The following is a 24,375-nucleotide window of genomic DNA, read 5'->3' as shown; positions in this document are numbered from 1 at the left end:
TCCCCAATGTGTGTATGTTCGGCGCTTCCCCAGTCCACGCACATTTACCGCCATCCACAGGCCCCTACGACAGACAGGTTCACTTGGGGTATGATTTTCCTGGCACATTCTCGTGATGGCACACATGCATTTAAGGCCCATTTCGAAACCCAGTGTATTCACTTCGTGTTACAAGTGCGTAGGCCAAATAGACGAGGTCATCAGTGTTCAGTGCTTAAACTAGGACCTAATGAAGATGCTTTAGTATTCCTGGAAAACAAACCCACAACAAGCTGACAGTATGTTGCATAGGATATGAGTGTAAGCTATTCCACAGTTTGACATGTGTTACATAAAGATGATATGCACCCCTACCGATTTCAGAAGGTTCACGCCCTTAACCCAAACGATTTTCCACATCGAACTGCTAGTGGTTTTTGCAAAGGTGTGCCATTCAACTGGACTTTCCAAATCGCATACTTTTTCAGGTGTAGCATCTTTTACAAGACACGCTATGTTCCACAGCCACAACCAACACGTGTGGGCATGGGAAAATCTGCCCACACGTAAGATCTAGGTTTTTTATAACTAGAAGTGTAGTAGGCTGACCAGCGGAGTTAGAAAGTCATTGCTTAAATAACATTTTTTTCGTGCATATTGTCAAGTAAGTAATTTTCTTAAATCGTTATCGAAGTAGTATCCATTCCATCCCTTTGCACGAACCGAGATAATCAGAAAATGAAATGAAAATGAAGTGAACATTAAGTAATTAGTTTATCAAACATTAATTTTTCCAACTTTTGAACAATTACGTAATAATGGAAACTTTCGATGTAGTATGAATAATATCAGAAACAGAATTACGCAAAAGCCAGTATTCATTCATTTGCTAAGAATAGAGTAACTTTCATAATAAAAAATTGGTAATAAAACTTTACGTAACTTGGACACTGAATTTCACTGTCAAAGCACAGTTTCTAATTTATAGCTTGTGGCATAATTTATAACTTTTACTACAAAGAAATATCAGCGTAACTGCTATGTAAATGACAGTCCTTAGCAATGAGTAAATTCAATCTTTCTGCTTGCTACAATTACGGTGAGTAACGTAACAAAAAGTTTTTGTCCACAGCCAGTAAACAATCTTACTTTAATTTATCTATGAAATTTGATATAATATGTTGTATGTGTTTGCTATTTGATTATTATCTGACTACTGTGGCATGTGTGGTGTGAAAAACTTGAAAGTGTGCGTTAGGTACTGTTCCTACATCATGACGCCAATAACTATTCTTACGTAAGACTGCTCACCAGTATAAAGTTCAGTTACAATTTAATTATTCTTGTTCCCATGAGGAACTGGTGACCATTGATTTTTTCATTAATGACATACTTTGAAAACCTTTTTTCCAAATTTTCCACTAGCTGCTGTTAATTAAAAATTAGTTTACGAAATAAAAATATGTAAAGTAAACCGAGCTTTGTTTCTAATCGTCATTTATAAAGTACTGAGCAGTGGCGATTCGGTTATAACTTCATCTATTTCTCTCGGTTTTGCGTTATTCTTCAGAGTAGATGCCTTTTCCCCACAGTTCGGACCTTTAGGTATACAGTCATATAGAAAAGCCTAATTAGTCAGAGAGGTAGGATGCTTGTAAGAGGACAGTACTTCTAGTAACAAACATCTCACCCACAAGAAAGGAAGCAGTCAGCATCAGCAGCGAGAACGCTGAAGACGTCAGATGACGCTACGGGACGGGACATGGCCGCACCCAGGCGTAAACTACCCACAGACAGCAATGGTTTCCACTGTGGGCGCTGCCAACCCCAGTTACCCTATGGTAAGAAGGCCCTGTGTAGTCCCACTCAACTGAGGCACCCCTCTGTGTCGCGCCAAGCCAACAGCGAAACTAGACTGCTCCGGCGTTGGCTCCCAGCCCCGACCACAACAGCCTCACTACCATTGACGTACGGTATACTGCCCTCTCCTGGTCGCCTCTGTGCCAAACCTCGCCGGAAACCGACCAATATCATGACCGTCCTAGCCGACACCATTAAAACTAAATGAAAGAACCGACACACGGCCAGCAATAAAGATACAGGAAAAGTGCTATGTCTCCTGATCAAAGCCATAATTACCGTACAAGAAAGAAGACGAATGTAATAATTTATTATAAAACAAAACAGCAAGATTAACATTAAAATGTTCATAAACTATGCATACAGATTGTCAATAGCATCTGCATGTGCACACGTACTCGACAGAACATGTGAGAAGCTGTAGTTAGAATGGCACTACATGTTAGGGATTCTGTCCGTTACAGTCACGTTGTGTCTGCAGGAAGAATAAATGCACTCATGCATCTGTTCATACTATTATTGCTGTATTCTTATCCTCCCAGTTCCTATGGAAATGATATTTAGGTGGATGGCGAATGTCCCTGGACTCTCAATCAGTACTTGTTCCTGAAACTTTGTATTAGGGTTTTCCTTGACAATTACTATCAACCTATAGGCGCCTACATATTGATCTATTTCATCATTTATGTTGCACTCCCCACGGGTCAATCGAACTTGTGAAGTACGTATCCACTTATTTGTATACATTTAGCATTCCCAGGTAATTCCGTTTCGCATAAGTACTATAACACTTAGAAGCAAAACAGTTATCTCCAACCGTCACAGCCAGCAATGCCAACTCTCTTTGTGAAGTTCACTATTTAGGACAACATGAATCAGACCTCGTAAATTAGTGTTCTAATTACTATCGAGTTTTATTTTTCTCAGAGTGTTTTGTGTTCTTGGTGACCGATACAATTTTGTCTACATCAGTTTGTAAGCGTATTGTCGTATTTATGGCTTAGTTGTGGAGTATCTTTGCGGGCAGCTGCGTCTGTCGAGTCGCGCACGGGACACGGAACTGTTATGTTGTGTTGTGGGTAGCTCTGCATGTGAGAGGCATTGTTAGTGTGGAAGTTGAAGTGTTGCTATTTGTATAGTAGTTAGAATGGCACTACATGTTAGGGATTCTGTCCGTTACAGTCACGTTGTGTCTGCAGGAAGAATAAATGCACTCATGCATCTGTTCATACTATTATTGCTGTATTCTTATCCTCCCAGTTCCTATTACAGTAAAGTGATGAAATATGGAAGTGATTCAGAGGAAAGTGAGTCAAGATGTAATTAAAAATGAGCAGCGCCGCCAATAATATATTTGTGTATCCTCTCGTTGCGTGGCGCACTCCATCAATCATCCGCGCCGTGTTCAGTCTCCCAGAATGATGTGAATCAGTAAAAATTAGTTACCATAGAAGAGTGCAGTCAAGTGGCAGTGTCTTGTGGCGAGCGTGAGGACGTACGTTCGGTCATCGCGTTTCCGCATTATCAACAATCAGCCGCGCCGCGATGGTCACGCGCACGCTCGTACAAGTGAGAACTGAGAACTGAAAAATTAACTTTAAGAACAGTTTTATGTCATTACTAGTGTCAAGGAGGTCTGGTACCAAATGAAATCTGTGTATGCGTGGAGAGCGTAAGAACTTTCGTTCGATTATTCGGCTTTCGCATCATCAACAATCATCCGCGTCGTGTTCGGTTACGCATACGCTCGTCCACGTGATATTGTGGACAGATGATAATACCAGACGTGGCATCAAAACTTATGAATTAGAAAGTAAAGAGTGCAACCTGCTATTTTCTTTTATCGTCTCCGAATATAGCTGTTCATACCAGACGTAGAAGAGTGCTGTGTTTTAACGTTGAGTGGCTCCCCTAAGCCCGATTGCGTATTTCGATAGATAATTTCAGGCAAGCCAGCTGCAGTGTGGAGCAGAACACTACGACCGCGGCGGTATTATCAGGTATGTGGTGTGGACAGGGCGCACGGTCACGAAACGACAACCAGTTTAAGGTACCCCACCCATTCGTACTCCCGGGTGTGTTACAAGTTTTGTAATAATTTCACTGAACGAAGACAGAACTAAGAATTGGGATGCTGCAGTTTACACATTACTCGTACTTTTCTGACATATTTAGACTGGAATGGTACTTACATCGCATGGAATAGCCTGATTTGGATGACGGGAGGCAGATTATCGTCAGCAGCGTACAAGAAAGAGTCGACAAATTTTTGGTGGGTGTTACACCAGGTAGATTACATCATGGTCAGACAGAGATTACGAAATCAGTTACTGGATTGTAAGGCTTACCCAGGAGTAGATACAGGCTCAGATCACAAGAAGTAGTGATGAAGAGTAGGCTGAAGTTCAAGACGTTAGTCAGGATGAATCAATACTGAAAGAAGTGTGATACGGAAGTACTAAGGAATGATGAAATACGGCTGAAGTTCTCTAAGGCTATGGATACAGCAATAAGGAATAACTCAGTAGGCAGTACAGTTGAAGAGGAATGGACATCTCTAAAAAGTACCATCACAGAAGTTGGAAAGGGAAACATAGATACAAAGAAGGTAACTACGACGAAACAATGGATAACAGAAGAAATACTTCATTTGATCGATGAAATGAGGAAGTACAAAAAGGTTCCGGGAAACAGGAATAGAGAAATACATGTCCCTAAGGAATGAAATAAATAGGAAATGCAGGGAAGCTAAGACGAAATGGCTGCAGCAAAATTTGTAGATATCGAAAAAGAAATGATTGTAGGAAGGACAGACTCAGCATACAGGAAAGTCAAAACAACCTTCGATGCCATTAAAAGTAAGCGTGATAACATTAAGAGTTCAACGATAATTCCACTGTTAAAAGTAGAGGAGAGAGCGGTGGAAAGGATACATTGAAAGCCTCTATGAGGGGGATGATTTGACTGATGTGGCAGAAGAAGAAACAGGAGTCGATTTAGAAGACATAGGGGATCCAGTAGTAGAATCAGAATTGAACAGAGCTTTGGAGTACAGAAGATCAAATAAAGCAGTAGGGATAGATAACATTCCATCAGAATTTCTCAAATCAGTGCGGGAAGTGGCAAAAAAAAAACGACTATTCACGTTGGTGTGTAGAATGTATGATTCTGGCGACATACCGTCTGACTTTCGGTAAAATATCATCCACACAGTTCCGAAGAGGGCAAGAGCTGACAAGGAGGAGAATTCATCATAATCAGCTTAGCAGCTCACGCATCCAAGTTGCTGACAAGAATAATATACAGAAGAATGGAAAAGAAAATTGAGGATGCGCTAGTTTGCCGTTAGGAAAGGTGAAGGCACGAGAAAGGCAATTCTGACGTTGCGGTTAATAATGAAAGCAAGACTAAAGAAAAATCAAGACACGTTCATAGGATGTGTCAACCTGGAAAAAGATGTTCGAAATTCTGAGAAAAGTAGGGGTAAGCTATAAGGAGATACGGGTCATATACAATATGTACAACAGCCAAGAGGGAATAATAAGAGTGCGCGACCAAGATTGAAGTGCTCGTATGGAAAAGGATGTAAGACAAGGATGTAGCCTTTCGCCGCTACTGTTCAATCTGTACATCGAGGAAACAATGATGGAAATAAAAGAAAGGTTCAGGAGTGGAATTAAAATTTTACATGATCTGCTGAACGGAATGAACAGTCTAATGAGTAGAGAGTATTGGTTGGGAGTAAATCGAAGAAAGACGAAGGTAATGAGAAGTAATAGGAATGAGAACAGCGAGAAACGTAACATCAGGATTGATCGTCACGAAGTAGATGAAGTTAAGGATTTCTGCTACATAGGCATTAAAATAACCAATGACGGACAGAGCAAGGAAGACATCAAAAGCAGAATAGCAATGGCAAAAAGGGCATTCCTTGCCAAGAGGAGTCTACTAACATCAAATATCGGTCTTAATTTGAGAAAGAAATTTCTGAGAATCTGTCTGGAGTACAGAATTGTATGGTAGTGGACTGAGGGAAAACCGGAACAGAAGAGAATCGAAGCATTTGAGATGTGGTGATACAGACGAACATTGAAAATTAGGTGAACCGATGAGGTAAGGAATGAGGAGGTTCTGCGCAGAATCGGAGAGGGAAGGAATATATGGAAAACACTGACAAGGGACAGGAAGATAGGGCATCTGTTAAGACATGAGAGAATGACTTCCATGGTACTAGCGGGAGCTGTAGAGGGCAAAAACTGTAGAGGAAGACAAAGATTAGAATACATCCAGCAAATAACTGAGGACGTAGGTTGCAAGTGCTACTCTGAGATGAAGTGGATAGCACAGGAGAGGAATTCATGGCGGGCCACATCAAACCAGTCAGAAGACTGATGACCAAAAAGAGAGAAAAAAAAAACACCAGAATACCTGCCGAACCACCACTAACAACATTTATGACTTATTTTTTGATGGGACAACAAGAGGGATCCTGCTTTACAACGTCTATTACGAAGCGCTAGGGCCCACAGTGCTCCACAATGTTGCCTGGTCGTCGTGGGACGGATTTCGCCCACTGGTTCATTCAGCGGTAGAATTGCGACATGTATTTGGTATTGCACAACATTGTTAGTGTCCACTGGTTTTAACGATTAATGTTGCCACTGCGATTAAAATCTTCATGTAAATCAGATGTATTGCACATATAGATGGCAAGAACTGCAGCCAATATGTTTGCCAGGATGGCGTGGAATTGAGTGCCGCTGTATGGGTCTGTCGGATGGCCAACTGCACTATTGAGACCTTCATGAGAATATTCACAATTGTGCAGCTGTCTTCCTTCATGGCTGCTACAAGTAGTGGGAGCAGCTAGATCTTACCCACGCTGGAATGTGCTGACGGCGCCACGTTGTTTCGGCTGATGTTGCAAGGAAGGCACGAGCTCAACGACCCACATCACTCTTCACTAGTAGCGGTCTGGTCGGTGTTGTCCATTCTGCCACTGGAGGGAAGCTGCATGGCTAGTACGTTAATAGGGCGATCTCTATGATACTAAAATGTAGACTTTCACGGCCGGAAATATCATGTCCATTATAATTATCCGGGCTGTTATGCCGTGGTCGGTTGATGAATTTTGTGTCGATTCCCAACGTTTCGTCTCCGACTGCGGGAGACATCTTCAAGCGGGTCCGTAGCTACTGACTGCCGCTAAATTCCGTGTCCGCGCGCTCCCACGCCGCGGCGTGACGTCACGTGTTTTGAAAACGTCAGTGCAATTGGCCGCTGTCCGTCGCCGTCGATCGCCGTTGCCATCACCCAGTAGTGGACGGGTGGTACACATCTTCTTTAACACCGGCATCGATATACCGTTTAATTTCACGCCCTTCTCCTTTCGGTTGAAATTATTTGGGTGTTTAGCGATTTCGATTGCCTCCCTGTAGAGCCTTTCGTAATATCCGCTTGTGGCCGCTAGTACTTGCGTCTCCTCGAAACGAATATTGTGGTTCCCTGGCTGGAAAGCATGTTCCGCAACAGCTGATCGTTCCGTTTCTCCTCTTCTACAATTTCCCTTGTGCTCTTCCAAACGTTTAGAAACCGTTCTTTTAGTGGTACCCATATAAATATCACCACAGCTGCATGGGATCCTATACGCTCCAGCTTTTTCCAATGGTTTGCGAGCGTCCTTGGCAGGCTTAAGGTATTCCTGTATCTTCCTGGTGGGCTTGTAAATTACGGTAATATTCCGCTTCGTCAAGATCCTCCCTATTCTTTCCGTTACATTTTTAACAAACGGCAGGAAAACCTTAGATTTTGCAGTAGCCTGTACGTCAGTATGATTTCTGCGTGGCTGCATCGACGCACGTTTTATTTCGGCGGACGAATATCCGTTCTTCATTAGTGCATTGTGATGTTCCATCTCAGCGTCGAGCAACTCAGGTTCACAAATATTTCTAGCTCTGTCCGCTAACGTCTTGATAACACCCCGCTTCTGTTGTGGGTGGTGGTTCGAATCCCGGTGCAAATAACGGTCCGTGTGCGTGGGTTTGCGGTATACTGAGTGGCCCAAACTACCATTTTCGTTTCTAAAAACAAGCACATCGAGGAAATGAAATTTCCCATCTACCTCCTCCTCCATTGTAAACTGAATTCTCGTGTTTATACTGTTCAGATGTTCGTGGAACTGGCTTAGTTCCTCCCTACGATGTCTCCACAGCACAAACGTGTCATCCACGTATCGGAACCATACATTTGGTTTTTTGCTGGCAGTACCTAAGGCCTGTCCTTCGAATTTCTCCATAAATAAGTTTGCAATTACGGGACTTAGGGGCTTCCCATAGCCACGCCATCCGTTTGCTCATAAAACTGTTCATTCCACTTGAAATATGTGGTCGTCAAACAACACTTAAACTGTTGTGAAATGTCGGCAGGAAAAATTCGATCCCGCTGTTCCAATACATCATTAAGTGGAACCATGGTAAACAGCGATACCACATCGAAGCTGACCAATATGTCCTCCGGCTGGACCACTATGCCATTCAATCTGCTGATGAAATGTGTCGAATTCTTTATATGAGTCCGAACGGCCCACATGTTGTTTTAACAGCGTAGTCAAAAACTTGGCTAACGAGTAGATGGGCGAACCAATGGCACTTAGTATCAGTGTTAACGGCACATATTCTTTACGGTGTTAATCCGCGTTTTGTAATATATACGTCGCTACGGACATTCGGATTTAGAACAATTATAATAAACATTTTTGGAACAGCGATCAAAAATTTAAAAAAAAATTTTCTTTTTAAAATTCAGTCTTGATCGCACCACGTATGCTGCAAGAACATAGGTGACCGGGTTCGGTCATATCACATGACCATCATCGGACCTGTCTTACTAGATTGACAATAAAATATGACAAAATGCTTATAAGGATAAAATACAATAAGACTTGTTGTACCCACGGCAACCTTCGAAGATGGTAGGTGGAGCACTCTTCTCAGCTACTGTGATGTCAACTGGTGCCAGCAAGTGGCGGGCATACGCTTAAATACCTACCTATTCTCCCTCTACCTCACATCAACCAGTCAGTGTAAAACGGGTTCCCATAATCGTCAAAAAGTGAAAAACCAAAGCACAATAATAACACAAAAATAGTAATGTACAAAATATCTCTCTCCAACCATGGAACTACTTATATATTGTATATTATATATTTCATATGGCTGTAAAGAGATATTTTATACATAATTATTTTTATGTAATTATTGTACTTTGTTCTTTTTTTACGTTTTACATTTAGGGATTATTGCAAAACCTTCTCTTACCGTCCGGTATTCGCTCTGCTATCAACGAATATCGTATTGATTATTCCGTGACCGGACATTACACACCACACAGTCAGGCCCGTTGAAGGTTAAGAGACTTATAGATCACAAAATGGGGATTCACAGTCCCCAAAATGCTCCAATTTCGCTTATTGACGAACCCATCTAAATGAAGGTGGGCTTCGTCGCTAAACCAAATCATATTCGCATACGAATTCCCATCATGCCACTGGGCCAACTGTGCAGTTTGAATGTCCTAACGCAAGCTGTTCAGAAGATGTGACGATTCTATTTCATGTAGTTCAATAATTGTCATCCTGTACGTATTGTATAGTAGTCTGAATTGATTTCAGCTCTGATACCGACCAGGAAACACTTTAACAATTGCTTCATCAGCCTGCAATATTATCCTGTGGCGTAACAGTCCACTTTCCTTTAGAAAGTTCGCGTGGAATTTTGCTTTTGATGTTCTTGGAACAAATATCACGATTTGTGGCTGTGACCAAAATACCTTACCTACAGCGTCACTGTCTATGCTCTCTGCCATTCAGCAACGCTATTACCCAGTGCTAAAAACTCTGTCTTAATCTACTGTTGTTAATATGCTTCTTCCTTGGTTGGCTGGTTTGTGCACTATCTTGCAATCGAATTCACTCTACTTTAATGCCCACTGGGTCCACCAACTGAACTGATCTGTCAGTTCCAACGAATGCTTTTACTGCGGCACCATCCATCACTACTCTGAACATTTGTCTATAGAGAAAACAATGTATGTTACAAATACCATAGATAAGTGCTAACATGTCCATCTACATTGTGGAATAATTCCACTCTGCTTTAATCAAATGTCTGGACACGTATCGCACTGGGTGTTCCTTACTGTCTGTCCATCTGAATGCAAAACTGCTCACACTACAGGATAAAATCAAATCGTATTCGAAGTTGGTGAATAATAACATTGTATCTGACGTCAGTGCCTGTTTCAAGACGTGAAACGCAGTCTGACAAACGGCAGATCACTCAATAGTTTTTCTTTCGTCAGTAATACGTTCAAGGGCTCTGTAATTTCAGTAAATATCTGATAAAGGTCCTACAATAATTTCAAAGAATTGTGTGTTATTAGAGCTGTTTCAGTGAGTTAAGATAATAAATTATGTTTTAAATTAGTAGATGATATTATAAATTCATGGAATGTTGTACAACCATGTACGAGATGAATCCGAGACAATATATACAATATAAATAAATAGAACTAATATACCACCAAGAAATGTTAAGAATAAAATGCATGATAGTCAATAAATTTCCATTATTGTTCCTGTTATTAACCCAACCAGGAATGTCTGGAGGATAATGAAATGTATTATTGATATTAAGGGGACACGTTCAATGGATTGAATCTGGTAACATAATGTTATAGCTTTGAGAGGTTAAATCATATACACAGAGGCTGAGATTCATAGGATCAGGAAGACCAACAAAATTCGCAGCGTTTGACGAGATTGTTCCAAGAACATCCGGAGCAATATTCCAGCCGGATTATTCTAAAGGAAGGTGCAGTGTTACGCCACTAAATGAAATTAGAGGTGGATGTAGAAAGTTTTAAAGGGTTTCCTGGATGCTACAAGCACGAGAGTTGAAACTAAGGCAGGCTGCTATGTAATATATACAACGCAACACCAATAGAGAAGAACAACAGAAATGAAATTTAGCATAGGCATTTCACCGATTTAATATTGCAACATGCCACCTGAATTAGATGACCAAGGTGCGAATGCAGTAGGCTGACCTCACAGGGAAGTGAACATCATGTCATTGTGCCAACCACGTACACGAAGTAACAATGTGTAAGTCATATACAAGCAGACAGCTGCTTTCATAAATTTACCCAGCACGTTTTTCAGGCAGCTTTACTTCTGCCAGTAGCTGTGAGGCCGGGCGTGAGTCGTGCTTCGGTAGCTCAGATGGTAGAGCACTTGCCCGTGAAAGGCAAAGGTCCCGAGTTCGAGTCTCGGTCGGGCACACAGTTTTAATCTGCCAGGAAGTTTCAGGACCCTAGTTGATAACTGTTCAGGTTTTAGCGCTTGTACCACAGTGTTAACTTTAAGTTGGTAATTATTCACAAAATGAAACTACTACATTGACTAGCCTTGACGTACTTCTAAATATTAAAGTTGTTCTGGCCTTAATTTAGTGAGTGGTTGCTGGTGCTGCATAAAATAATAAACGCCCACAATGCATGGCAACAGGCTTGTCTTGTCCCTTTGCAATACACAGTTTATGGCCCACAGCGCTCTTCTTTCATATTAATTCCAGTTCATGCTTTTTGCACTGTTCCCAGTTAACACCATAATAATGCCTGGCCATAACACGTATTTCTTCCAGTTTGGTACCTAACAATGTGCAGCGCTACATGCTGCTGGCAGCCACTATGCCTGAGCACATCTGTCAGACTACTGCACTGTGAGCATCTGTGCCCAGCGGCAATGATCCCTAACTCAAATACAGTCTTTGACAGCTCACTGTAGGAAACGGCCCTGACTGGAATAGAGTATTTGCTACGTGTTAGCACATAATTCCTTTCTAGATATTGCATTTAAATTGCATAATCATATTAATTCATAAGAAAATAGTTAGAAAATAGTGTCAAAATGCGTTACATAAAAATTTACTCCAGTTCTCAAAATTACAACGTTAATACTGCGAAACTTTCTTGTGTGTTAGACATAGTGTTGGTGTGTTACACACTGTATTCACGTATATTCCTCTTTGCATTGGTAGACTGTTTTGTGTTCCATGCCTACAGTTTTGTTTTCCACAGAGCTCAGCTACCGTGTGAGTTACATGATTACAAATATAATAGCCAGAGTTTCACTAATGAAAAAAAGTAAACATTTATGTGTCAATCACTTCTTAAATACGAGTATAAAAATGCACATAAAATGCAAGCTTAGTGTTTGCAGCAGCTGTAGGCAGGTGTTGCTGTAATGACTACTGGAATTTGCTGGTGAGACACTTGATCATCAAGTCTGTTGTTGAGCAGGTGCTCACGCCCGAGCCGGACACGCGAAACACGCTCGGGCAGGCAGCCGACACGCTGCAGGCAGAGCTGCAAACAGACCCCACGCCAGGTCAGGCGCCGCCCGCAAAGCCGCCCACAGCGTGTAGCCGCCGCTGCTGAGGGGGCGCCACACCATGGAGGTGCAGTCTGGAGCTGCTCACTGTCCTGTACTCTACACTGACACGGCAGAAATAAAGCACTACTGCACTTTGCAGCAAACATATGTGTTTATTACTCAATGCCTTATAAATGTAAACTCTAGCACACCCACAGGTGACAACTGAGAAGATGAAAATACTGTGAAAGCTCCAGAATTTTCAAAACTGCTTCAGTTGCTGCAATGTAATACCGTCATTATTCCGTTTTTTCCATAAGATCTTCTCTGATGTAAATGGCACTTTGTGTTTATGTTTTATGAAATGCTTATATACAGTATACAGTACGGGGGTACAAGCAGCAAAAGATACTGAATCTGTTGTTATGGGCAAGCAATGAAAAGTGGAATTTATAACAATTTCACATCTAATGGTTTTCTAGTTACCATAAAATTTGCAAAACTATATATACGAGCTCTTTAATGTACCATGCAAGGATGAAAGGAAATTTTTATTTTTGGACTATAATAGTTATCATCAAAAATCATTATTGAGAGGTAATGAAGTAATAGATGTGATAGGTAATAGGAGGGCACAGTGATGCTGGAGTGGAAGGACCAAACCTAGTTTAGTGTACAATATAGCTATATTCTTTGTTTACCAAAACATAAATGCACTGTGCACAGGTAAAAGCATAGGCATGCAGATCCAAACAGATGGCATACACACACACACACACACACACACACACACACACACACACACACACATATATATATATATATATATAGTGTGTGTGTGTGTGTGTGCGTGTGTGCACGTGCCTCAATTCAAGAGAATGATAAGCCCTTTTAATGCAAACTGAGAGGCGTCACAATTACAGTATTGTTTCAAAATGAAAATTAGGATTTAAGTCTAATTATAATAGTTTCATTGTGCATAAGCAGAATGAGCATCAAGGATTCAATCAATCAATCAGTAATCAAAATTACTGCAGTGAAAATCTTTGAAGTGAGTTTTTAGTTTGGTAAACCTCCACCAGAAAGTAACCAGTAGAATAAAAACTTTTTATATCTTACAACGTAAAACAGTATGACTTAAAAACTGTAGTTTCAAGAGAATGTGTTTTCTTACAACACGCAAATGCATTGTGACTCTTCAGGCTTTGCCGGTGGATATGCTGTAAATAGTCTTCACGGATTTTCCACCGTATGACATTGTGCAAATTCCACAATATTTCCTCGGACCAACTCTCCGTATCTTTAGGTCGCTCAACCTTGCTGGTGGCTAGGTACGACTGACGGTATCCGCAGGTCAACGCCCTGAATATGGAACACGCGCGCGAAGAATGCGCAGGTGGGGTAATCACGCATGCGCAATGCTTTGCAAGTATATAGTCCCATACTAAAACTCCCTCTGCTGAGAATCGCAGAGCGCCCTCCTGCGCGTGAGCTGTACGCTACATTTACTGACAGTGTGGCCAGACGTCTCTCTCTAAAACAGTACACTAGACCAGTGTTACGACGGGTCTGTTGTCGAAAAAATCTTAATTTTCTCGACATGATTTGACGTAGGCGTGTATGACTCTTCTGTTCATCACAGCGTTCTCGTACTGTGCGACATGTCTGGCCTGTGTATGACGCCCACATTGACAAGTAATCTAGTACACAGCGCGTTTCTTCAGGCGAAGGTCATCCTTAACCGAACCCAACATGTTCCTCAATTTTGCAAATGGTCGAAAAACACAATCTCATATTTTCTGAGGACTATTCACATCTTGACGACATAATAATAAAATACAGCAAAAAGGCCAAAGTGGTGGGTGTCTCCGTATCTTCAAGATTCCTTGTCAATGTAGGGCAGCATATACAGCCCAGTCATGTTGCACACTACAAGAACGCAACGATAAATCAGCGTCATACAGCCCTACGTCAACCGGAAAAGTAGGCAGTTGTGGAACACTATCTGAACACAGGACATCACATGATTTTTTTTTTATTGTGATTTTACACATTATACAAAAGGTGGGCTGGCAGTGGCAACATTACGCCGCTTTTCAGCCACAGGCAGTACAAAGAGAAACAATGAAGACATAGAATAATATAACACTAGACAAAAAACAGTAGACACAGTAATTAAAAAAACACGGAGCCGTTCACAGGTGGAGTAAAAGATAGAAAACGGTCAGCACTGTACACGAACACTGATGACTGAGAGAACACACGTGAACGATGGAGCGTTGTTCGGTGAAAACACTGATGCACAATCACGACGGCACACACACAGAACCGATGGCTATGATCTCTGGCGCGCGAATGTTCACGTGACGTGTGCGAGTCTGGGGACCTGCCAAAAAGGGGAAAAAGGTGGGGGAGGAGGGAGAGGGGAGAGTGCAGATGCCAGTGGCAGCAGAGATGGGAGGGGGAGGAAAGAAGGTACAGGGTAGCGGAAGCCCGGGAGGAGGAGGGAGGGAGGAAGGTAGGAGGGAGAGAAGGGAGAGAGGGTGCACTAAGGAACCACAGGGAGGGGAGAGGGAGGATCAAAGTTGATAAGAGGGGTAGATGGAGGGGATGAGGTCATCATCAGGGAGGGGGAGTTGGTGGAAGCCACCTTGGGAGAGGGTATGGAGAGTGGAGAGATGGAGAGTAGGTGGGATGTGGGAATACAGGGGACAGGGGTGGGAGAGGATGGGAGAGACAAGCGGGTGAGGGGGATGAAGTTTACGGGAGGTGTAGAGGATTCATATCCGTTTGAGGAAAAGGAGGAGGTGCGGGAACGGAATAAGGTCGTACAGGATCCGCGTGGGGGAGGGAGACGGATGCGATAGGCGAGGCGGAGAGCGTGGCGTTCTGGGATTTGAAGGGATTTGTAAAAGGAAGGAGGGGCGGAGATCCAGGCAGAGTGAGCGTTGCATGGTTTATGAAAAGGAAGTTTTATCTTCGGACTCATATTTCTGTTAATGTGTCATGATGGAAGCAATACATACCCGATAAGCTGATAATCTTGTCAACAGGGATGCGGGATTTCAACTGAGCACAGCCCGGAACCCTGCATTAGCTGCTGTTAAGTCACAGCGAGAAAATTAAGATTTTTTTTGACAATAGACCAGTCGTAACACTGTTCTAGTATAGCTTCTTAGAGAGTGACATCTGGCTGCACTGTTAGTAAACACAGCGTACAGTGTACGCGGAGGAGGGGTGCTCTGCGATTTTCGGCAGAGGGAGTTTTACGATGTTTGGAACTTTAATAGTGGCAACTGAGTATTTACAGCTCGTTCAAAATAGATATGTGTTTCAAAGTGTTCCTGACCTTCAAAGTAGTCACCAGCATTGTGTATAGCCCGTTACCAGCGATGTAGAAGTCGTAGGATACTCTTAGAAGTACCAGTTTTCTTGACAGTTTTAGCGGCGCGGTCTATTGCCCGACGAATCTGTAGCAGTTCTGAAGCGAATGCCGTGAAGTGTTTCCTTCAGTACAGAGATCGAGTTGAACTCGCAAGGGCTTAAGTCAGGGGAGTGCAGTAGGCGGTATAGCCCTTAGCAGCTCCATCAGTCAAACAAATCAGTAACAACTTGCACTGTACATGCTTGAACATTGTCCTGCTAAATGATGGTCAAGTCCTGCAGAAAGTGTCATCACTTCTGCTTCTGTGCTGTTCTTTCTTGGAATACAACCTATGACCAGCTTAGCTGGTGTTCAAGCACGTACAGTGTAAGCTGTCACTGACTTGAAACTTCCTGGCAGATTAAAACTGTGTACTGGACCGAGACTCGAACTCGGGACCTTTGCCTTTCGCGGGCAAGTGCTCTACCAACTGAGCTACCCAAGGACGACTCATGCCCCCTCACAGCTTTTACTTCTGCCACTACCTCGTCTCCTACTTTCCAAACTACAGAAGCTCTCCTGCGAACCTTGCAGAACTATCACTCCTGAAAGAAAGGATATTGCGGAGACATGGCTTAGCCACAGCCTGGGGGATGTTTCCAGAATGAGATTTTCGCTCTGCAGCGCAGTGTGCGCTGATATGAAACATCCTGGCAGATTAAAACTGGTTGCTGGACCAAGACTCGAACTCGCGACCTTTGGCTTTCGCGGTCAAGTGCTCTACCAACTGAGCTACCCAATCATGACTCACGCCCCGTCCTCACAGCTTTTGCTTCTGCCAGTACCTCATTCTGGAAACATCCCCCAGGATGTGGCTAAGCCATGTCTGCGCAATATCCTTTCTTTCAGGAGTGCTAGTTCTGCAAAGTTCGCAGGAGAGTGTGATGGTACTTGTAAAGCCACCAACCTTAGAAAATTTGTGGTAGGTTCCTATGGGACCAAGCTGCTAAGGTCATCGGTCCCTACACTTACACACTACTTAAACTAACTTACTCTAAGGACAACACACACATCCATGACCGTGGGAGGAATCCATCCTCCGACAGGGATAGCCGCGCGAACCGTGGCAAGGCGCCTAAGACCACACTGCTATCCCGCACGGCAACTAACCCTTATGAACCATCAATATAAGACATTAAAGCTTCCAATCAACCAACCACTGAAAGAAAAGAATTTTCTTAATAAATCTTAACACTTACAGCTGTTGTGGTTCACATGATGAATATTATTCCATCCTTAAACTGCCACAAAAGAAAGTGAAAATTAATGGAACAACTATCCCACCTTCCTTATGTAACCACAATCAGAGCAGGCAGCAGTTTAATAACTAAACACGTAAGAACAATTCACAGATGCACCAAGAGATTAAGGAACCGACTATCCTAAGTATTAAAATCTGCTGTAAGGTGAAGCAGACGGTTTTGAAGTCTTACAGTCATTATAATATATATTACATGCAGTTTAAGAATTATTGTAGAGTTACTACGTCTTCTACGTCTTCACATCAGAACACTTTAAGTATTACATGCCTCGCAGAAAGAGTGCAAACCACTTGGGAGGCACAACTGTTAACACTGGCCTCATCAATAGGCAAACCCAACCAGTTTAAGTATATGTAGAACATAGAAGGGTCAGAACGCGGAGATTGCTGAATCAGAACAGTAAGACAGTGCAATCACACAACAGTATAGTTTCCTACAGGAAACGGTCCAACAACAACTTGATAACTCAGAGAGCAGGGCAGTACATCTAGCAGCAAACAGCTCATCCACAAGAAAGAGTGGAGTCAGTAACAGCAGTTAGGAAGTTGAAGATACTGCATAATGTTACAGGGCAGAACATGGCCGCACCCTGGCATAAAAAGTCCCATAGACAGCACTGCAGGCACTGCCAATCCCAGTTCCACTACAACAACTGTGTCTCTTGCCACTCAACTGTGCCGCCACTCTGCATTGTGCCAAGAGCAACACCGCATTGCTTCAGTGCTAGCTGCCCAAGCTGACCATAGTAGGCTCACCATTTTTGAAACACTGGTGTGCTGCTCACTCCCGGTCATCCCAATAACTCTCTGTCAAACCTCTCTGAAAACCAACCAATCTCATGACGATCCTAGCCCTATCCATTAAGGCCTTGCACAGCAAGTCACACTGCAGCAAAGGCAAACCAAATGGAAGAACCAACACACAGCCAGCGCCAAAGATAAAGAAAAGGTGCTTTGGCTCAGCCTCCCATATAAAGACCGAACAGGGGGCGGGAAACTAAAATCTCCTTTCTCTAAGTAAATGTGGTTGCTGTCCATCCATCCCCCATCTCAAGCATCGCTCAGCCGGAACGGTTCAGCAGTGTAAGCCTCTCAGCTACTATACAAGGCCTGACAAACTTGGGCAACGATTTTCTGCTGATACCTTGACTACCTTGGCTTTGTCCCCAAAAATGTTTCAGAAAAACTTCATCACTACCATAACTGAAGCGACTTGCCTTCCTTTGTCATACCAGGATTTCTCTAGACAATGTACTATTTTCATGTTATTTATGGTTGCCTCCCATTTTATTTGATCTCCTCGAGATCCACCTATTCCAGTAGCAAATCACTGAGTGACCATGAATTGGTCAATGGAGAACTTAATGAGAACATTAATTTGGCAGGAGTGGTCTTAGGGACTTCATGATGGATGGTATCGAAGGCAACAGAGAGCCAGTATAGCAACGTGTTCCATTACGTCTGGGACTTGAGTGGCAAACAGTGAAGTCTGACTCCAAGTTATGGTTTATCTTTTCAGTAAAATATGCCCATAGACTCTAATATGTCTTAATTATAAGTAGTATTCCGTGGTCAAAACAGAACCACTTGAACTCTTTAGACGTGATGGCTTGTGCATTATCACTAACTGAGGTTTTCAGGACCAAAAACTGAGGAAAATTTTCTCAAGATGATGAATATTAACAGCAGCAGTGGTGCCATTACTATGGACCAACGAGACAAACCTAATGAAGATGTCGACTATGACCAAGACAAAATGGTTTCCACTTTCTGTATGGGGCAAGGGCTCCAGGTAATCAATACATAATTTATCGATTGGTTGGAACTAGTGGCTTGACTGCAGAAAACCACATCTAGAACCTTTATGAGGTTTATCCACGCTGCATTGTTCACACTCAACGACCGGTTTCTAAATGTCTCAGCCCGGACCTGTTCAAATCAACTTCTCCAAGCCGCGCTTCGTGAAACCCCAGGTGACTTCCACACAAATTCTGATCTCAAGAGTACACATAGATTGCTCACCTCCTGCACAGAAACACAAGAAATCCTTTTCAGGGAGTGTTCTGGGAACAGAAACTCTAGCTATTGACTTACCATGAACAGAATCCGTTTCAGGGTCTTGTTGCTGTTCCGTTTTAAGATTGTAAAACAGAGAGAGTATCTCTCTCAGGACTCCTGTGTTGCATACAAGCTGGGTGTTAACCTGGGGCACCTCACCCACCTCATCCACTTGGCTCAACGCATCGCCAGTTTGGTTCCGCCCCCTTTAAAATGGCAAACATTTAACTAGAACTTAGAGGTCATTACTGCCCACGGTGTTATTTTCCCTGTCTAGGGAGTCTGAACCAACATCCAACTCAGAGCCCGGTTTTCGATTTCCAGTCGACACCGACGATGTTCCAAATAAAACTTACATTTCTCTAGCGTAACATAACGGCCGATGCTTCTAATTTGTACTCTAAGTATCTTGTTTCAGCTGGCGACAACGCCCGTGAGGTGAGCACAACAGGCCTCCCTTCTCCACCATGCTCCAGTAACAGAACAGCTGCCACCCTGACATTGAAAGTGTCTGTTTGAACTATAAGCGGGTAGTTAAAATCAGGAACCCCTTATACTAGTGCTATGCTTGTGCTCAGTTTTAATGCTCCAAAGGCAACTTATTGATCATGTAATGGGTTCATTGGAGCCGCTATCTGCGCGAAATTCAGCATGAACTTCCGAAAGGAATTCACCATTCCTATAAAACAGACTACACCATTCTTGTCTTTTGGGACTGGAATGTTTGGCACGGATCCAGCCGTTGTCGACGGGTCCCCTTTTTGATATTTCGTCGCAGGTCAAAGTTACACTTTGTGATCAAAAGTATCCGGACAACCCCAAAAACATACGTTTTTCGTATTACGTGCATTGTGCTGCCACCTACTGCCAGGTACTCCATTTCAGCGGTCTCTGTAGTCGTTACACATCGTGAGAGAGCAGAATGAGGCGCTCCGCGGAACTCACGGACTTCGAACGTGGTCAGGTGAATGGGTGTCACTTGTGTCATATGTCTGCACTCGATATTTCCACGCTCCTAAAGATCCCTAGGTCCACTGTTTCCGATGTGATAGTGAAGCGGAAACGTGAAGTGACACGTACGGCACAAAAGCGTACAGGCCGACCTCGTCTCTTAACTTACAGAAACAGTCGACAGTTGAAGAGGGTCGTAATGTGTAATAGGCAGACATCTATCCAGGCCATCACACAGGAATTCCAAACTGCGTCAGGATCCAATGCAAGTACTATGACAGCTCATAAGACACACATCACGCCGGTAAACGCCAAACGACGCCTCGGTTGGTGTAAGAAGCCTAAACATTGGACGCTTAAACAGTGGAGAAACTTTGCGTGGAGTGACGAATCACGGAACGCAATGTGATGAATATCTGATGGCAGGGTGTGGACATGGCGAATTCCCGGTGAACGTCATCTGCCAGCGTGTGTAGTGCCAACAGTAAAATTTGGAGTCGGCTGCTTTATGGTATGGTCGTGTTTTTCATGGCGGGGGCTTGCACCCTTTATTGTTTTGCGTGGCACTATCACAGTACAGGCCTACATTGACGTTTTAAGTACCTTCTTGCTTCCCACTGTTGAAGAGCAATTCGGGGATGGCGATTGCCTGGCGTGCCTGACACGATCGAGCACCTGTTCATAATGCACGGCCTATGGCGGAGTGGTTACACGACAATAACATTCCTGTACGAATCTGACTGCTCAGAGTCCTGACCCGAATCCTATAGAACACCTTTGGGATATTTTGGAAGGCCGAATTCGTGCCAGGCCTCACCGACCGGCGGCGATACCTCTCAGTGCAGCACTCCGTCAAGAGTGGGCTGTCATTCCCCAAGAAACCTTCCAGCACATGACTGAACGAATGCCTGCGAGAGTGAAAGCTGTCATCAAGGCTAAGGGTTTGCCAACACTATATTGAATTCCAGTATTACCGATGGAGGGCGCCACGAACGTGTAAGTCATTTTCAGCCAGGTGTCCGGATGATTTTGATCGCATAGTGTACTTTGGTGGATTTAACACTCAGACTCGCTTCCTCCAAGTGGCTGCACACCTGGCGGATGTGGTCTAGATGCTCCGCTGAACTGGCGCTGTAAACAGACTTGGTGGTTCGCAAGTTAGAACATTCTGTGTAATGCAGAACGGCCCGGCCCCTTGCTTCAGATGTCAGCTGTTCATGCACCTATCCTTAGGTATCGTAAATTTCCTGACAAAATGGCCACACTTCCTGCAAAGATAGCACGCAAAGCTAGTAACAGGACGTGCCTGACCAGCTCTGACTTCACACATGTATTTACGATGGCAGTACCGAATCCAAGAGACGCGATAAGCCGGCCGCTCCTGTGGCCAGTCCAAAGAGTACCCTATTAAATTCAGAAAGTTTGTAGGCGGTAAAGAACGCCGTTACAGGTTTAGACTCTCCTTCTAAAAGCATCTGATAGAACCGGAACCCTTGTAAAGCGGTTGCGTAATTCTGGAGATGGGATAGACTCGAGCACAGCTTTCTGATTTGTCGCCTGGTAATCAGCTACGCGTCAAAACTCCGTCCATGAGGCTTCTAAAATGGCTCTGAGCACTATGGGACTCAACTGCTGAGGTCATTAGTCCCCAAGAACTTAGAACTAGTTAAACCTAACTAACCTAAGGACAACACAAACATCCATGCCCGAGGCAGGATTCGAACCTGCGACCGTAGCGGTCTTGCGGTGCCAGACTGCAGCGCCTTTAACCGCACGGCCACTTCGGCCGGCGAGGCTTCTAAACCAGAAATATAGGCTCAGCATAAGGTGAGACGAAGGACAGATGACACAATCAGCAAGTAAATGTTCGATGGTTTTATGCAAATGTTGCAATTCAGGAGTTGACAACCAGTAGGGAATCTGATGCACTGGGTGCTTATCCGTGAGCAACTTCCTGTATTCAACTTTATTAGTTACTCGGAATCTATTAGTCAACGCTTTTGGAACCGGCCGGAGTGGCCGAGCGGTTCTAGGTGCTACAGTCTGGAACCGCGCGACCGATGTTCGAATCCTGCCTCGGGCATGGATGTATGTGATGTCATTAGTTAGGTTTAAGTAGTTCTAAGTTCTAGGGGACTGATGACCTCAGAAGTTAAGTCCCATAGTGCTCACAGCCATTTTTTAACGCTTTTGGAAATTCGCCCAACACTCTCTTTAATTGTGCAGGTTGGCCTTTGGATAAGTGGGTAACATCGACCCTTTTCTGCCCTGCACTCGCTCTACATATCTTCGTGCCAATGCCATGGATACCAAACTTAAAGCTCTCTTCTGGCCTCAATTTAAGAAACGACGACGACTCACATTATCAGCCAAGCGCTGGCTCACTTGCAAAAAATCACAACCCAGAATGAACTTCAGTGCCAAATTTTTAACAACCAAGCACACAAGTGTCCACTAAGAACTATGGATGCTCAGTCTGAATTAAGCCTGACCAATGACATTAAGTGGTTGTCGCTCCGCCACATGACACACCTGACTAATCAAGCTTAGCTCTGGCAATGTTACCAAACAGGTCGTGCTTTCTCCACCAGATACAAAGAACATCTTTTGGAGAAAAATAGTTCTAAGATTCATAACTCGACCTTTGCCGACCACTTGTTGATCACAGGCCACAAACCTATGGAAATTCATGACATCGGAATTTTGCACTGTGATAGAAAAGGTTTTAGACTAAACATTTTGGAAGAGTTACAGATTTTCAAACACCTTTCTCTGACTGATGGCCTCATTTTAAATGAACAATTGCAGTCGCATAGTAAAAAATTTCTTCAATGGCTTAAAGCCGCTACTAAAAGATGTTTGATAGCTAAAGTTGGTTTTCCGTTTCACTGTAGCCCTTAAATACTGTTTTCCTCTCCCTTGCTTGTATTATACACATCTTATTAACCTGTCAGTCACTACTTTTGTAAGTTCTGCTACTAGATGGCGCGATCTCTATCATATTCACGTCGTCATTTGGCACGGCCTACTCTCGCAGTTGCTGTTACTCACTCGTGGCCGATACCACTGTAGTGCCCTTAGTGGCATATTTACACATTGTTTTAAAATTTTGAGTATATCTGTTCTGAATTCAGGTGGAAAATTGTTTTAGTTGTGGTTTTAGCGTCTTGACTAGAGTGATGTTGCTCAAATTTCCTTTTAATCCACGTGTGAGTATTTTTATGCAATTTAATTTGTAAAAATCAAGTGTTTGTTCTAATTGCCTACCTGCTATTAATGTACCTTCCTGTGATATTATTAGGTAAGTTAACAGTTTCTTCCGAAGAAGGCGCCCTTAGTCGGCATTGAAAACTAGTTAAAGAATTTTAAATTCCGTTTGCAACTGGTTGGCTGGAAGTTTGTAACATTGTAATTAATTAAGGTAGCTGAGCACAGCCATGTTCAAAACATTATAATTCCATTTGGTATAGGTACCATCACACTTGAAAGCAAAATAGATTTCTACAACCAATGACAGCTCTCTTTGCAATGTGCACTTTTTAGTGCAACAGGAAGCGGACTCATAAATGGGTGTTCTAATTATTTTCCAGTTTCATTTGTCTCCCAGTGCTTTAAGTTCTTGATGGCAGATACATTATTTTCTGTATCAGCTTTATGATAGTTTCAATGAACAAAGACAGCACTAAGAATTGAGATTGTGCAATTTACACACATTTCTCAGACGTTTCCGATATATTTGGCCTAAAAAGGTACTTACAGTTTATGAAATAACGTAAATTGGATGACGAGAGGCAAAATATCGTTAGCAGTTAGTACTTGAGGTTTCTGTAACCTTTATCGCACAAGAGCGAGTCGACAGATTTTTGATGGGTGCTACACCCGAATAGTTGCCGAACCCACACTAACAACGCTCATTTGTTGATGGAACAGGCAAGAGAGAATTTGCTTTAGACCGACCCTCTGCTACGAATTGGTAGGGTCCACGGTGCCTCAAGATGTTTGGTCTGACCATGGGACGGATGGGACCAGCTCGTTCAGACGGAAGAGTGGCGATACCTGTGTGGAATGACACGTAACTAGTAGTTTCCTTGGGAGTGAAGATATCAAGCTACACCGCGATGCAGAGCGCCTCTCTTGCAGAGTCTGCCACTTGAATTTTCTAAACATCTCCGTAACGCTATCGCGGTTACCAAATAACCCTGTGACGAAACACGCCGCTCTTCTTTGGATCTTCTCTATCTCCTCCGTCAACCCGATCTGGTACGGATCCCACACTGATGAGCAATACTCAAGTATAGGTCGAAAGAGTGTTTTGTAAGCCACCTCCTTTGTTGATGGACTACATTTTCTAAGGACTCTCCCAATGAATCTCAACCTGGTACCCGCATTACCAACAATTAATTTTATATG

At 43.2% G+C, this 24,375-nt stretch overlaps 1 protein-coding gene across 2 annotated transcripts in view; it reads left to right on the top strand.

The window, feature by feature from the left end:
• The window catches only part of LOC126198459 (uncharacterized), a 263,192-nt gene that overhangs the window by 71,863 nt on the left and 166,954 nt on the right, over positions 1-24,375 (top strand). Inside the window, exon 2 of one of the 2 annotated variants that reach the window (XM_049934796.1) lies at positions 12,199-12,435. The exons of the other annotated variant lie outside the window; for it this stretch is intronic. Coding sequence (XP_049790753.1) covers positions 12,199-12,323 — 125 coding nt within the window. The 3' untranslated portion in view covers positions 12,324-12,435. Of the gene's footprint in view, positions 1-12,198; positions 12,436-24,375 lie in introns of those variants that run through there. 2 annotated transcript variants of the gene reach the window in all.

The sequence above is a fragment of the Schistocerca nitens genome, chromosome 8, assembly GCF_023898315.1.
Source record: "Schistocerca nitens isolate TAMUIC-IGC-003100 chromosome 8, iqSchNite1.1, whole genome shotgun sequence".
In the NCBI taxonomy this organism is placed as follows: Eukaryota; Metazoa; Arthropoda; class Insecta; order Orthoptera; family Acrididae; genus Schistocerca; species Schistocerca nitens.
This window is presented reverse-complemented; position numbering and strand designations above follow the sequence as displayed.